This window comes from Musca autumnalis, unplaced genomic scaffold (assembly GCF_047663935.1).
Source record: "Musca autumnalis isolate F117 unplaced genomic scaffold, ASM4766393v1 scaffold_2, whole genome shotgun sequence".
Lineage (NCBI taxonomy): Eukaryota > Metazoa > Arthropoda > Insecta > Diptera > Muscidae > Musca > Musca autumnalis.
Window position 1 is genome coordinate 182229758 of NW_027411755.1, and position 17433 is coordinate 182247190.

Here is a 17433-nt window from a genome sequence, read left to right on the forward strand (position 1 = left end):
TAGGCATATGTGAGGTACAAGTGCACAATTTTGGACGATAGATCTTCAATAAAGTCGCAATTTTCCCAATTAACAAATATACCAAATTGCGTGGTATATATGTATTTATTTTAGGTGTATTCCAAAAAGTTACCTGATATTCAAAGATAATTTGAAGGTGTAGCAGGTGGGGCCAATCAATGTGAATTTTCCAATTTTCGAACATTTTTTAGAAATGATAAATTATACATATATTTTTCCACAAACATCCCAGTAAAGAAAAGGGGGATTCTCTTATATCAATGGATTCATATGATGTTATATATATGTGACCTAGTTTTTATCCCCGAGTCCGAACGGCGTGTCCTAAGTTGCCACTTGTAGAGACGTTTTTCATGTCTGAAAAACTCAGGAAATATCACCAACATTACTACGGGATATTTTGCCACCGTAGACAATTTGATGGGAATCGAACCCGGATATTCAGCGTGCAAGGCGGTTGCACATAGCTAATTCGTACAGGTTGTGGTGTAGGGTATCACATGGTCGGCCCCGTCCGACTATAGCCTTTGCTTACTTGTTTTAACATATTTTTTTATAAAAATAAATGCATTTCTCAAGTCTTATTTGTTATTGTTTATTTCATTGCAAGCAATTACCTGGGAAGGTAATTTTTTGGGCATATACTACAATCCAATCCGCCGCCATTGAAAACGTTGCATCCTCTAGCGAAATACCACTCTTTTTTGCAACTGTTTCCGCCATAACATTGAAATAATCATCAAAAAATTCCAAATGACGCGATTTTGGAATACAATCGAAAATTCCGCATACGGGTATTATATTTTCTGAAAGTAGAATACAAAAACAAAACAAAACAGTGCAAAATTGTTGACAATTCACGGTCATTAACGTGTAAAATATTTCTTTTTTTTTTTTTATTCTATTCTATAATGGGGAAAACATCAAGTATTTTTTGGCTACCTTTGAAATTCTCATAATTCTCATAGTGATAAATGCCCTGCCTTGTGTCAATGCTAATGTTCGAAAACCCTGCCTCCTCCATCATTTGTTTAAATTCCTCTTTTGGATTGGGGCTGTAGTGTAAAGGTGATACAAAACGATCGACATCAATGTTCATATACTGCGACCATTTGGGATTAGAGCTCATAACTTTGTTGGCCTCGAAGATGTTGTTGTAAGCAAAGAAAACCAAAATACAATCACCGCCGGAGGGACGCAGCAATTTAAACATGTTTCGCAAGGCAGTTCTGTAAAGTAGAGAAAAATATTAAACCAGTTTATTTTTAATTGTTTCAAGTGCACCAAATATGCATACCTGTTATCCGGCACCCAATGCAATACCAAACTTGATATTATATGATCGAATTGACCCACTAAATCACTTGGTAGTTGGTTTTTTGTAGCAATATCCAATATTTTCAAATCACATTTATTTGGCATTTGATATTTGGTTTTGAAGAAATTCAACATACGCAATGATACATCGGTGAATAGGAGTTTTTCAAATTTTTCAGGCATCAATGGATATATGTAGTTCATAGAAATATCACCAGGGCCACAACCGATTTCTATGAAACTATCACCACCCTCTGGACGACATTGCAATCGCTTGGCAATTTTTGTTATCGTTTGCCCCGCCTCCTCTTTAACAGTGCGATGTGATGCGTGATACAATCGTGGTTTATTCATTTTGAAGCGCAAAATATTTTCCTGTCAAAACTACTTTATAGCGATGTGACACCCGGGAGCTTGCAACTTCTGAATTTATATTAATTATTGTTAGCGAATAAAATATATTTGTTTATAATAAAACAAATTTAATTTGATGTTATTTGTAACATGAAACGGTAGTCCAAAAATAGATTAGTTAATTCTATTTACTAGTTAATTCTATTACCGCACCACAAATCTTCCATGTCAACACTTTGCGGCGATCTGACAGCTAATAGCTTGCAACTCTTGAATTTATATCGGTTATTGTAAACGTATAAAACAGATATTTGCCTTTAAGCTAAAGCTTTTGTTTATTATCCATTCTAAAGTCATGCAAAATATCGGGGGGAAATTCCAATAACCAATATATGCCTACATTGACGTATATACATTAGGGGCTAACGAGGGTATATACACTTTCATACAGGCAAAATGTGCCTCATCGAATAATGGTTTTAGGCCCCAAGTATGTTTGGACGAAATGTGTTTCAGACAATTTGGAGTTGATTAAGCAATGTCCGTCCGTCTGTCTGTTTGGCTGGCTGGAGCGTACGATAACTCTCGAGCGGATCAATCGATTCGGTCCAAAATTTGGCTTTCGTAATATTTTGTCCAAACTTAGTTTACGTTCGAAGATGGGTTATATCGGTCCACTCCTTCGAGTACCTCCCACACAAAATTTCGGAAAAATTCAGTTTAGGAACTGCTCTCGAATCGCTTTGATTTCTGTTGTAGCAACTTGTATTCACTGCCCTTCATACGATGCTATAAGTTGCATCAGGGGCAAGTCTATACTTCCTGAGAAAATTGCCTGAATATACAAAAACCCCTATGACACCGTGTGTAGTGGTTGGAGCGCAAGATAACTTTCGAACAGATCTGCCGATTCGCTCCAAAATGTGGGTTTCGTAATATTTTGTGGAAACTTACTTTAAGTTCGAAGATAAGCCTTATTGGTCCACTCCTTCAGGATGTACCTCCCCCACACAAAAGCTGAAAATTTTCGGAAAAAGTGTGCGCACGATAAGTCTTGATGGGAGTGACCGATTTGGTCCATTCTTTATACATTCTAATATATCTATCAGATATAGATCAGGTTCGAATATGGACTATATTTGTCCACTCCTTTGTGTACCTCCCACACAAAATTTTTGATAAATTCACTTTAAGACCTGCTCTCAAATCACTTTAATTTTTTTGACGCATCTTGCATTCTCTGCCTTAATTACGACAGTAAACGTTTTTTAGGGGCAAGTCCATCCTTCTTGAGAAAACAGCCCGAAAGTTGTAAAAAACCCTATGGCATCATATGTAGTGGCTGGAGGGCTCGAACCGAATACTGCGTTCGTCCACACTTTGGTATATATTTCTTCGAATATCAGATGAAATTCGAAGGTGGTGCTTATAGGTACACTCCTTTCCGTACCTCCTTCACAAAAATTCGAAAATATTCGCTAAAATGGTACGCGAGATTTCTTATAGACGTAGCAACCGATTTGGTCCAAACTTTCGATCTCTAAATATTGTCGAAACTTAGTTTATGTTCAAATTTGGGCCCTATCTGTCCAATCCTGGGGTACCACCCACAAAAATGTTTAACATTTGTGTTTGGATAAGGGTCCGAGGATCCTTTGGACATTTTTACTGAAGGTTTTCCTAGTGGCCCTGTTTACAGCGATATTATGTGTTTCGTAGGCCAGTGTGATAAAAACGCTCTATCTATCTATAACCTGAAATAAAAAATGTAAACGTCGATAACTTGGAAAGTAGTAGAGATTTTTTTAACAATTCAAAAAAATTTCATCAGTTCCCTTTTCCGCCGACTCTGTATCGATAAACAGGTCAATAAGCCCATCCAGCAAATTAAACAAAATGAGAAATTTGCTATATGGCCCTAAAACTGATTACCCTACAATTTGAGTCGAACTAAAGAATTTTATATCCACCACTGTTTTTATGTCGTCTTTGCATTGCAAAGAATACGAACATAGTGTGTTGCTTCAATAAGCGGGGGTAAAACAACGAGAAAGTTGTTGTTTTTGCATTACGCATTGATCAACAAGGCCGTGCTGATGCCTATTATTGTTGTTGGCGTTTTTTATATTCTTTGCAATGCAAAGACGACATAAAAACAGTGGTGGATATAAAATTCTTTAGTTCGACTCAAATTGTAGGGTAATCAGTTTTAGGGCCATATAGCAAATTTCTCATTTTGTTTAATTTGCTGGATGGGCTTATTGACCTGTTTATCGATACAGAGTCGGCGGAAAAGGGAACTGATGAAGTTGTTTGGTGACAACTGAAACTATAGTATTCCCGACCCTCCGCCCGCAACTAATCAATTTCATATCCACTGTAAAACATTTTGTTGTTATTCAAATACTTGAATACAACAAAATATGGACTAAAGCTGAAATAAACACAAAGATGTAAAATTCTGCAGTCCAACAATAAAAAACGCCAACAACAATAATAGGCATCAGCACGGCCTTGTTGATCAATGCGTAATGCAAAAACAACAACTTTCTCGTTGTTTTACCCCCGCTTATTGAAGCAACACACTATGTTCGTATTCTTTGCAATGCAAAGACGACATAAAAACAGTGGTGGATATAAAATTCTTTAGTTCGACTCAAATTGTAGGGTAATCAGTTTTAGGGCCATATAGCAAATTTCTCATTTTGTTTAATTTGCTGGATGGGCTTATTGACCTGTTTATCGATACAGAGTCGGCGGAAAAGGGAACTGATGAAGTTGTTTGGTGACAACTGAAACTATAGTATTCCCGACCCTCCGCCCGCAACTAATCAATTTCATATCCACTGTAAAACATTTTGTTGTTATTCAAATACTTGAATACAACAAAATATGGACTAAAGCTGAAATAAACACAAAGATGTAAAATTCTGCAGTCCAACAATAAAAAACGCCAACAACAATAATAGGCATCAGCACGGCCTTGTTGATCAATGCGTAATGCAAAAACAACAACTTTCTCGTTGTTTTACCCCCGCTTATTGAAGCAACACACTATGTTCGTATTCTTTGCAATGCAAAGACGACATAAAAACAGTGGTGGATATAAAATTCTTTAGTTCGACTCAAATTGTAGGGTAATCAGTTTTAGGGCCATATAGCAAATTTCTCATTTTGTTTAATTTGCTGGATGGGCTTATTGACCTGTTTATCGATACAGAGTCGGCGGAAAAGGGAACTGATGAAGTTGTTTGGTGACAACTGAAACTATAGTATTCCCGACCCTCCGCCCGCAACTAATCAATTTCATATCCACTGTAAAACATTTTGTTGTTATTCAAATACTTGAATACAACAAAATATGGACTAAAGCTGAAATAAACACAAAGATGTAAAATTCTGCAGTCCAACAATAAAAAACGCCAACAACAATAATAGGCATCAGCACGGCCTTGTTGATCAATGCGTAATGCAAAAACAACAACTTTCTCGTTGTTTTACCCCCGCTTATTGAAGCAACACACTATGTTCGTATTCTTTGCAATGCAAAGACGACATAAAAACAGTGGTGGATATAAAATTCTTTAGTTCGACTCAAATTGTAGGGTAATCAGTTTTAGGGCCATATAGCAAATTTCTCATTTTGTTTAATTTGCTGGATGGGCTTATTGACCTGTTTATCGATACAGAGTCGGCGGAAAAGGGAACTGATGAAGTTGTTTGGTGACAACTGAAACTATAGTATTCCCGACCCTCCGCCCGCAACTAATCAATTTCATATCCACTGTAAAACATTTTGTTGTTATTCAAATACTTGAATACAACAAAATATGGACTAAAGCTGAAATAAACACAAAGATGTAAAATTCAAAAAAATAATTTTGTGGGTTGAAAATTGTCGTAAAGATGGCATACAAAAATATTCCGTTCGCAGTGTCGTTATACTAAAATTTTAGCGGAAAACAAAAATGGGCATTTTTAAATCGAGCATTGAAAATGATGCACCAGAATAATCGATAAATACATAATTTCAAAATTTTTCGCTTTTTATGCAATTTTAGTAATCAGAATGGTGATTACTATCGTTTGTAGTAGTTTCGTCATTGATTCGGATAGAAAAATGATGTTTTTGACGTAATTTTGGCATGATTGTAATTAATATCCCTTTGTAGGCAATTTGGCTAGAAATTTCTAGTTTTTGAAGTTATTTTCCAAAAAATGACTATGAAAAATCATTATAACTTATTCTAGAGTACGTACAAACAATCTAATGATATATGGAAAGTCCTGTATTAGCCAGGCTCACCCTATATTATACTACTCTTTAACGGTGTTGACCTGATAGAGGTAAAAATCAGGGCATAGAAGAAAATTGTTTGTACATTTCCTTGGTATATAGGTATGTAGTACTAGGGTTGTGACGTTTTTTGCAACCTCATATCCCGGTATCATAGCCTGATGAGTTTCTACTTAAGATTCCATAAAAACATAATTATATGGTTATGTGGTAAAAACCCTCACGAACAAAGTGATTTTAAAATTTGAATTCATCAGAATTATGGGCAGTCACTGCAAGCAGATATCGCTCATTTACTCAAACAGTGAAATAACTCAAAAAATGCGTTTTCTGAGTTAACAATTTCTATTTTTTCTACGACTTTTACTATATCTTGTGCCAATTTTCATGCTGATATCTCTAAATCTTGACGAGTTGCAGCTCATTTAATAAGAGTTTCGCATAATTCAAGTTTTTTGAGTTTATGAAGCACTAAAACACATCAAATCATGCTTGATCATGCACAGGAATTTAGCACTGATATCTGGCTATCTGGTTGCAAAATATGGTCCAAGTAGTTATTTTAGTTTTAGTGTAATAATCTTTTTAAATTGGGAAGTCAAATTTCAATCTCCAACTTAAAACGCGTTTTCTCGAAACTTGATTTTTCGAGATGTGTCACTCTTTGAGTAAATGAGCGATATATATAATAAACTTTAGAGTCGCATGAGATAACCAAACTGGCATAAAATTTGTTTCTCACTAATTTTCTTTAATTCTTAGAATCTTAAAAATGTAAACGCTTTTTTCAATGATATAATTTTTTATCAAAAAAGTCATTATACCCTACACCACTATGTGGGGAGGGTATTATAAGTTGGTTTTGGCCAAAAAGTTTGTAACGCATCGAAATAATGGTCGTAGACCCATACTTATATATACCAAAATGAATGTCTCGACGAGCTGAGTCGATCTGGCTATGTGTGTCCGTCCGTCAGTCAGTCCGTCCGTCCGTCTGTCCATCTAAACCTTGTAATCACGCTACAGGTCGCAATTTTGATCGGATCGTCAGGAAATTTTGGATGTTGATGGGGGTCCCGAAAGGGAAGAAGCCTATTGATTTTGGTGATGGTCGGATAATATTTAGGGGTCGGAATGGGCAAAAAACTTATGTGGATAAAAATACAACGTTTTTTCCAAAGCGAATATCTATACGAAGTATACCAAAAACATAACCTGACAATAAAAGTAGAAAATATCACCTTTCTAATGATGTAAAGTAAGTTCTCGTAGATGATCAAACAACGAAGATATCACAATAGTAGCAAATAAAACCCAAATTTTAATTTTTGCGATTTCAATTATAATGACGAATATCACAGGTTTGGTTGGGGACTTTCCAAAAGCAAAGTCTGACTATGAAAGTAGAAGATCCCATCTTTTCAATGATGCAAACTAGGTCGGCGTAGGTAACCAAATAAAGGAGATATCACAATAGTCGGTAATACATCCAATTTTTCTATTTTTTTGAAATCACGCTACAGGTCGCAATTTTGATCGGATCGTCACGAAAATTTGAGGGTTAATGGGGGTCTCACAGCAGGGGAAGCCTATTGATTTTGGTCCTGGTCGGATAATATTTAGGGGTCGTAATGGGCAAAAAACTTATTTGCATAAAAAGACAACGTTTTTTTTCCAAGCGAATGTCTCAACTTATATATGGGGAATACCAAAAGCAAAACCTGACAATGAAAGTAGAAGATATCACCTTTCTAATGATGTAAAGTAGGTTATCGTAGGTGATCAAACAACGAAGATATCACAATAGTAGCAAATAAAACCCAAATTTAATTTTTGCGATTTCAATTATAATGACGAATATCACAGGTTTGGTTGGGGACTTTCCAAAAGCAAAGTCTGACTGTCAAAGTAGAAGATCCCATCTTTACAATGATGCAAACTAGGTCGGCGTAGGTGACCTACTAACTGAGATATCGCAATAGTCGGTAATACATCCCATTTTTCCATTTTTTTGGAAATCACGCTACAGATCGAAATTTTGATCGGATCGTCACGAAATTTCGAGGGTTAGTGGGGGTCTCACAGCATGAGAAGCCTATTGATTTTGGTCGTGGTCGGATAATATTTATTTGTAGAAAAAGTCAACATTTTATTCCAAAGCATATATCTCAGAGTCTATAAGGGATATTCAAAAAGCAAAACCTGGCAATGAAAGTAGAAAATATCACCTTTACAACGATGTAACGTAGGTGGTCAAACAACGAAGATATCGCATTAGTCGCTAATAGAACCCAACTTTTCATTTGTGCGATTTTAATAATAATGACGGATATCACACCTTTGGCTGGGGACCTTCTAAAAGCAAAGTCTGTCTAAGAAAGTAGAAAATCGCATCTTTAAAATTATGCAAAGTAGGTTGGCGTAGGTGGTCAAATAATAGAGATATCGAAATAGTCGGCAATGTATCCCTTTTTTTCTACTTTTTCTGCAATCACACTTCAGGTCGGAATTTTGATCGGATCATCACGAAATTTTCTCACAGAGATAGAAGCCTATTGATGTTGGTGATGTCCATAGTAGTCAAATATAAAATGAAATATTAATTATTTTGGTTCAGTTCACCTTAAGTCATTTGGTATAAAAGCCAGATAGGTGAAAACTTTCGTATCTCCCTAAAAGAAATGTTTTCGAGTGAAAAGATAATGCACAGAGGTAGTGGTGTAGGGTATCACATAGTCGGGCCCGTACCGACTATAGCCTTTTCTCACTTGTTTATAAAAATAAATACATTTCTCAAGTCTTATTAGTTGTTATTTATTTATTTCATTGCAAGCAGTTACCTGGGAAGGTAATTTTTTGAGCATATACCACAATCAAATCCGCCGCCACTGAAAACATTGCATCCTCTAGCGAAATACCACTCTTTTTTGCAACTGTTTCCGCCATAACATTGAAATAATCATCAAAAAATTCCAAATGACGCGATTTTGGAATACAATCGAAAATTCCACATACGGGTATTATATTTTCTGAAAGTAGAATAGAAAAGCAAAACGGAAACAGTGAAAAAATGTTGACAATTCAGGGTCGTTAATGTGTAAAAAGGTTTTATGATTTTTATATAAATAATGGGAAAACAAGCATTTTTGGTTACCTTTAAAATTCTCAAAATTATCATAGAGATAAATGCCCTGCCTTATGTCAATGCTAATGTTACAGAACCCCGCCTCCTCCATCATTTGTTTAAATTCCTCTTTTGGATTAGGGCTGTAGTGTAAAGGTGATACAAAACGGTCAACATCAATGTTCATGTACTGAGACCATTTGGGATTAGAGCTCATCATTTTGTTGGCATCGAAGATATTGTTGTAACCAAAGAAAGTCAAAATACAATCACCGCCAGAGGGACGCAGCAATTTAAACATGTTTCGCAAGGCAGTTCTGAAAAGAAGAGAAAAATATTAAACCAATTTTTTTTGTAATTGTTTCAAGTGCACCAATTATGCATACCTGTTATCCGGCACCCAATGTAATACCAAACTTGATATTATATGATCAAATTGACCCTCTAAATCACTTGGTAATTGGTTTTTTGTGGCAATATCCAATAGTTTCAATTCACATTTATTTGGAATTTGATATGTGTTTTTGAAGAAATCCAACATTTCCAGCGATACATCGGTGAATAACAGTTTTCCAAAATTCTCCGGCATCAATGGATAAATGTAGTTCATAGAAATGTCACCAGGTCCACAACCGATTTCTATGAAACTATCACCACCCTCAGGACGACATTGCAATTGCTTGGCAAGTTTTGTTATCGCTTGCCCCGCATCCTCTTTTGCAGTGCGATTTGAATCGTGATACAATCGTGGTTTATTCATTTTAAACCGCAAAATATTTTACTGTCAAATATTTATAGCGATCAGACACACGCGAGCTCGCAACTTTTGTAGTTACATTAATTATTGTTAGCGAATAAAATGTATTTTAATTTGTTGTTATTTTTAACATGAAACTGTTATAATTTAGCAGAAATATCCGGTTATAGTCCAAAAAATAGACTAGTTAATTATTGTTTTTTTAGCAATTTTCGCACCACAAATATTTTATATCCACACTTTGTGGCGATCTAAAAGCTTGCAACTCTTGAATTTATATCGATTATTGTAAACGGATAAAACAGATATTTGCCTCTAATAAAGCTTTTGTTTATTATCCATTGTAAAGTCATGCAAAATATGGAAAATTCCAATGACCAATGTATGCCTACATCGACGTATGTATATACATATATTAGGGTTATGACTTTTTTAAAACATCGTATCCCTTTATCATATGACCAATATATGCCTACATTGACGTATATATACATTAGGGTTATAACTTTTTTACAACCTCATATCCCTTTATCATATTTTGATTAGATAAAATTTTAATTATGAAGTGATTCTATGAAAAAAGCTTTTTGAGAGCTTTTTTGGCAAATTTTTGATGTCACTCTAAGCGTATATAAAAAAATCGCTGGAGTGGATTTTTAAATAAATCGCGATCAAAATTCACATTTTTAGTTTTTTTTTTTGGGTTTTCGCGATTTGGCTTGAAAAGTCCTATCGAAATATAGCAGTGAAAATTCTTTACAAGATTTTCTGATTGATATTTTCCTAGGTTTTACCATTTCTGAGATATAAAAGTTCAGATCAAATTTACAGATTTTTTCTTAGTTCTTCAGGATTTAGCTTGAAAACTCCAAGTCCTATCGAAATGGGACTAGAGAAAATCGTATAGCTGTGAATATTCTCTACCGGAGTGGCTTTTGTAATTTTCTCCCTGGTTGTACCAAATTTCAGATATATAAGTTTAAGTTGGGAAATTGCAATCATGACATTGTTTTATAAAGAGGCGAGACAGTCAGTGCATTTTCTCAATTTAAACCTCTATATCCCAAAAATGGTAAGACCAACGAAAATATCATAAAGATCAATCTTGTTGAAAATTTTCAAAGCACTTTCTTTTGATCCATTTTAATAGGGTTTGCGGCTTCCCAGCAAAATCGTGAAAACCTAAAAAAAATCCTAAAAATGTCAACTTGAATCGCGATTTATTTAAAAACCGCTCCGTCGATATTTTGTTCTTTTTTATTTTTCTCATCTATGAAAATTGTAGTTTCAGAATATATTTGAGTGCAAACAAATATATGTTTGGGTGCAAACAAATATTTGTTTGAATGTAATATGAATACAAACCCAAAAGCCACCAAAAACAGACACATACATACACATTTATAAATGGTGGTGGTTTTTCGTTTATTGAAATGCATAGAAATACCAAATACAAAAGCAACAACAGACGCGCAGGTAGATACATAAAATTCTACATCGCACAAGAAATACATAACAGACATTAATGAAAGAAAATAAAAAAACGGAATAGAATAATTTATAAAAAAGTAAATAATAATGTAGTGTCACACTTTTAAAAAGAAGAAAACAAAAATGTAGAAACATCGTTGTACACTTCTCGTTACTTGTGAAAAAACACATTCTCCTGTCAAAGTTAAAATCATCAGTGGGAAATCGGTATCTGGAATCAAATGATTATATAATGTAATAAATAGGTACATGCATATTTCAAATATATGTATGTATGTATATGAAACATGTATTGATGTTATTACCAATATTAAATGTGATTTCTTCTTTATCCCACAACATATTTCCATTTACCTTTTTGGATTCCATTATAAAATGTATTGGATTTTATTTTACGAAAAAGCTCTATCACTTTGAGAAAACACAAAACACTGATTTACGAGTATTTATTCACTTTACCGTCTAGGGCGACCCACACTCAAAGATAGTCTAGAACAGAACTGAGCTCTTATTTTTTGTGGAATATAAACAATTAAAAGTTTATGAATTTTTTTATTAAAAAAAAAAAAAAAAAAAAAAAAAAAAAACATTGTTCCACAACATCCCATACGGGACAAGGGAGACTTCTCTCATATCAATGAGTGCACCCCGATTCATATTTAGCTCAATGATATGGGACCTCCTGTTTATCGCCGAGTCCGAACGGCGTGTCTTAAGACACCACTTGTGGAGAAGTTTTTCAAGGCTGAAATACTCAGGAAATGTCGCCAACATTACTGAGGGGTATTTTGCCACCGTTGAAAAATGTTTGATGTTGCTTGGCCGGGAATCGAATCGCCGACCTTCTGCGTGCAAGGCGGGCGTGCATACCATTGCACCACGGTGGCACCCGCATTTTTTATTATATTTTTTAATAATAAGTATTGTGGACGATTTTAGGCAACATCAATGTTTAAAACATTTTGAAATTACCACTGAAACATCAAGAAAAATTAAATATTAATTTTATTTAAATTTTGCTCAGCTCTGGTCTAGAAGAAACTGTGAAAATAAATCAAAGTACCTTTCTCGCATTAACGACCAAACAGAACAACAAATAATAACCCATTACTATTTTTATACCCTCCACCATAGAATGGGGGTATATTAAGTTTGTCACTACGTTTGTAACTACTCGAAATAATCATTGTAGACCCCACAAAGTATATATATTCTTGATCAGCGTGCAATTCTACATCGATATAGTCATGTCCGTCCGTCTGTCCGTCTGTGGAAATCACTCTAGCGACCGAACGGATTGACGTAGGTTGATGAAATTTTGGGAAAATATGTTATATTTACGTAGGACTTTTGGTATTGAAAGCGGGCTATGTAGGTCCACGCTTTCGTATAGCCCCCATGCAAAATGACGCGTGACGCGTCGTCGTTTTAAGGAATTTTTAAGATATTTGGCCCATTTTACCACCGAAGTGGTTGTAATTTGGTACTTTGTGTCTCCAGAGGCCAAAAAATATTCCTACCAAAGTTGGTCCACGTTTTGGTATAGCCCCCATATAAGGCCCCATATAAAGTACGCGTCATTTTAATATATTTTGAATGTATTAGACCCATTTGACCACAGAATTGGTTGTAATTTGGTATTTTGTGTCTTCAGAGGCCACAAAACATTCCTACCAAAGTTGGGTTATATAGGTCCACGTTTTGGTATAGTCCCCACATAAGACCCCTTATAAAGTACGCGTCATTTTAATATATTTTGAATGTATTAGACCCATTTGACCAAAGAATCGGTTGTAACTTTGTATTTTGTGTTTCCAGAGGCTAAGAAAGATTTCTACCATAAAATGTTTATATAGGTCCACGTGTTGATATAGCCCCCATAATACAATATCTCCCGATTTTCGATATTTTGAACGTTTTAGCCTCACTATCATACCGAGATGGCTGAAATTTGGTATTTAGTCTTCTTTAGGCGTATAAAACTTTCCCCCAGAAATTTGTAGGTATAGGTCTACGCCATCATATAGCCCCCATAGAACGGTACCTTCCGAATTTCGGTATTTTGAAGGTTGTGGCCACATTAATCCACCGAAATGGCTGAAATTTGTGGTGGAGGGTATAAAAAGTTCGGCCCGACCGAACTTAACGCTTTTCTTACTTGTTCTTTTTCTCTTCGCTTTGGCTGTGATACATATGTATACAGAAAAAATGACTGTGAGAAATAAATCGGAACAACAACAACACAGAACGAACGAAGCGTTTGGCCGCATACACACCGTCAAAGCAAAAACATTTTTTACACTCTTGTCGTCGCTTCTGCGTCTTCTATTGCACCATACGCACAGTTCTTTATTATAAAATGTGCTAGAGCACGGTTTTAAGCTCTTTAACACAAATCCTCTCTCCACCCATAAAAAATATGTTCTAAAATAAAAAATACGTTGGTACCTAAAGAAATGAAATTGAGATATGTTACAGAATGTTGCAAACATATATTTGTTGGGCCCCGAACAAATTATGTTTGGATCCAAACATGTATTTGTTTGCAACCAGTCCCAAACATATATTTGTCTGGATCCAAACATTATTCAAACATATATTTTTCTGCGTGTAAACATCTACAGCGAACCACATTTTAAATTTCAAATTTATTGCTATATCCGTTCGTTAAACACTTACTTAGCTGGTCCATTACAGAACATTGGTTCCATAAGCCGAACTAAGAAAAGATCTCCTACTCTCTCGGTTTACTGCTTCGATTTCTGGAATACCGCGCCTTTTCATCTCTTCATTCACTTGTTTGCTCCACTAAGCTTAGGCCTGCCAATTCTGCGCGCATGTGGCACGTATTTATACGCCTTTTTAGCAGGTTCATCATCGCTCATTCTTATGATATGGCCTAGCCAACGCAATCGTTTCATATCGATACGTTTATCTTGTATAGAAGATACAGCTCGTGGTTCATACGACGTCGATATTCACCGTCAACGCAGATTCATCCATACATCTTTCGAAAAAATTTTCTCTCAAACACACCAAGTACTGCCTTGTACTTGCGCAAGCAGACTCAGGCTTCGGAACCATACATCAGCACAGGTAGTATCAGTGTTTTGTAAAGCGTTGTTTTTGTTTGACGAGATGTGGCTTTATTCCTAAACTGCTTACTCAGTCCGAAGTAGGATCTGTTGACCAAAACTATTCCTTTTCGTATTGTTGGTTGTGTTTTACGAATTCCTTTACTACCTCACAATTTTAGGAACCAACCTTAACAGTTGGCCCGATCTCTATAGACGCATTGCGCGTCGACACCATCAACTTGGTCTTTTTGCCGTTTACCGCCAGACCCACTTTAGAAGATTCCCTTTCGACTTTTTCAAAGGTATCAGTTACTTCCTTTACCGATCGCCCCATGATGTCAATGTTATCGGCATAAGCAAGTAATATATGGCTGTTTGTATACATTGTGCCACTTTTTTGACCTTCGCATCTCGTATAACCTTTTCCAGCAGAATGTTGAAAAGGTCACACGAGAAGCCTTGTCTGAAACCTCTTTTGGTACTAAACTCTTCGGAGAGGTTCTTTCGTATTTTAACTGAGGACCGAGTATCAATTAATTTCATTCTACAAAGCCGAATGAGCTTTGCAGGGATACCAAATTCAGACATGGCTTGGAATACCTTTGAACGTAGGGGCCCATTCGATAAATACCCCTACCCCAACTATATATATTCTCAATAAAAATAAATATATAAATATATACTCAATAAAAATTTGTACCAAATAGTAATTTTCTGTACCATTTTGTAATTTTCATAGTACGCATTTGCAAAAACTTCAATTTCTCAACCCTATACACCAACAACAATTTAGTACCATTTATTACTTTTCGTATACGTCTCTCTAAAAACACCTCTATATCTCTACCCTACATCCCAACTCTGACCAAATTTACCCAAATTTTACCAATGTTGGTACCATTTAGTAATGTTCAAACCCATAAGTAAAAGTTTTCAAAACAAGGAGTGTAGAATTACACTCCAACAGTAAGCTCAATTCCAAATTTCAAGATTCCTGCTTTACCCCACCACCAAAAACCAAGCTGTACCAAATTTTGTACTATTTAGTACTTCTCGTATCCATATGTACGAATTTCTAAGACTTCCTCAATCCTACACTCAAGAGTCATCTCAATTCCAGCTCTATCCAATATCCGATCTATCTATATCCAAATTGTTCCAAATTTGGTACTATTTAGTACTGTTCGACTCATAAGTACGAATTTCTTAAACGACCTAAATCATCATACACTCCAACAGAAATCTTAATTCCAAATCTAAGGATCCCAGCTGTATCCGTTCACCCAAATACAAATTGTACCAAATTTAGTACCTAAACTACCTCCATATCTCAACCCTAGACTCTGGGTGTAGGATTACTACACTCTTACAGTAACCATTATTCTAAATTTAAGGATTCCAGCTTTATACATTCACCTAAATCCAAATTGTACCATATTTGTTACCAATTAGTTTTATGAATTTGGATTTTGTTTGACCTTTTTTGAAATTTGAAATAATACTCTAAGACAATTGAATAGTTTCAATAACAATATTAAATTCACGATGGAAGAAGAAGAGAATAATACAATACCATATCTGGTTACTGCTATAATAAATAGAGGCAATACATAGATTGGTATCAAAAACAAATTGGATCGGGTCGGATAATAAATTTCCACTCTAACCACCCAAAACAAGTTATTATCAACACGGCAAAAAACTTAATAAATAGAATTCTAAACATAAGTGATGATAAGTTCCACAACAACAACAAGAATAAAATTAAAGAAATATTAAAGAAGAATGATTTCCCAAAACCACTAATCAACAGCCTAATCAATAATTACAACACCCGATATACCAAAGAAAAAAACAGATAAATTATTCAAAACAATGATTTACTTGCCAAATATATCAGAACGTTTTAAACACTCAGACCTTTATGACAACAACAAATACGCCATAGCTCAAAAATGCACCAACACACTTAAACGCTTATTCAGCCAAACCAAAAATAAAATTCCAAGACTTGAAAAACACTATTTGATATACCGAATTGAATGTGATGGGAATAATGACGAAAAATGTGGAAAAATGTACGTGGGAACCACCAAAAATACACTAAAAACTAGACTGTCGGCACATAAATCCGACATTAAACTACGTGATGAAAACTCAATATCAAAAACAGCTCTTGCGGAACACTGTAAGTACAACAACCATCAACCAAATTTTGACAGTGTACGCATATTAGAAACAGAGAATAATTACAACAATGGTGAGCAAAACAGATTTTAAAAGAATATAAGAGAATTTAACATTTGTCGTTTTTCATGGTTTTTTTAAATGGTTTTTTAAATTGTGAAAACACAATTTTAATCTAAAATCGTGGATGAAATTATTTATTAAATAATAATTACAAAAAATACTTAAACGTCTGAGTTTTGTTGAATTAATAAAAGTAAGAGTATTTTACAGCAGCCACCAGTGGATGCCCGTGCACACCTATGAATTACAACAAGAGGTTAACCATTGATGCTCAAAATAAAAAAGAGAGTAAAGTAGTGAGAGTCACAAGAAAGTTTGTATCAGCATTCAGTGGTTGCTAGACCTGTGACCAGTAAAAATGTGGCGTGTGTGTGCGGTTTTGTTCAGTGTCCCCACACAAATTATGCGTACATCCATGCATATGCTTACTTGTCGGCTGTTCAACGACGACTGATTGTTATTCTCATATACGTTAACGTATATGGATGATCTTGGCTGAGGTTAACGCTAGAGCATTGATGCTCAAAATAAAAAGAGAGTAAAGTAGTGAGAGAATCACAAGAAAGTTTGTATCAGCATTCAGTGGTTGTTAGAACTGCGGCCAGTAAACATGTGGCGGGTGTGTGCGATTTTGTTCAGTTACCCCACTAAAATTTTGCGTACATCCATGCACATGTTTACTTGTCGGCTGCTCAACGACGACTGATTGTTATTCTCATTGTGAGTACACATATCATGTAGTCAC

At 35.2% G+C, this 17433-nt stretch overlaps 2 protein-coding genes across 2 annotated transcripts; both read right to left on the minus strand.

Moving 5' to 3' along the window:
- Positions 1–621: 621 nt before the first annotated feature.
- LOC141392464 (juvenile hormone acid O-methyltransferase-like) lies at positions 622–1926 on the minus strand. Its single transcript, XM_073965404.1, has 3 exons — positions 1319–1926; positions 964–1250; positions 622–827 (listed from the first exon to the last, which is right to left on the minus strand). Exons 1-3 carry the CDS (start codon positions 1690–1692, stop codon positions 622–624), a joined length of 867 nt encoding a protein of 288 aa, XP_073821505.1. The 5' UTR covers positions 1693–1926.
- A 6886-nt stretch (positions 1927–8812) lies between these two features.
- LOC141392465 (juvenile hormone acid O-methyltransferase-like) lies at positions 8813–9873 on the minus strand. Its single transcript, XM_073965405.1, has 3 exons — positions 9500–9873; positions 9144–9430; positions 8813–9018 (listed from the first exon to the last, which is right to left on the minus strand). Exons 1-3 carry the CDS (start codon positions 9871–9873, stop codon positions 8813–8815), a joined length of 867 nt encoding a protein of 288 aa, XP_073821506.1.
- Between the last annotated feature and the right edge of the window lie 7560 nt (positions 9874–17433).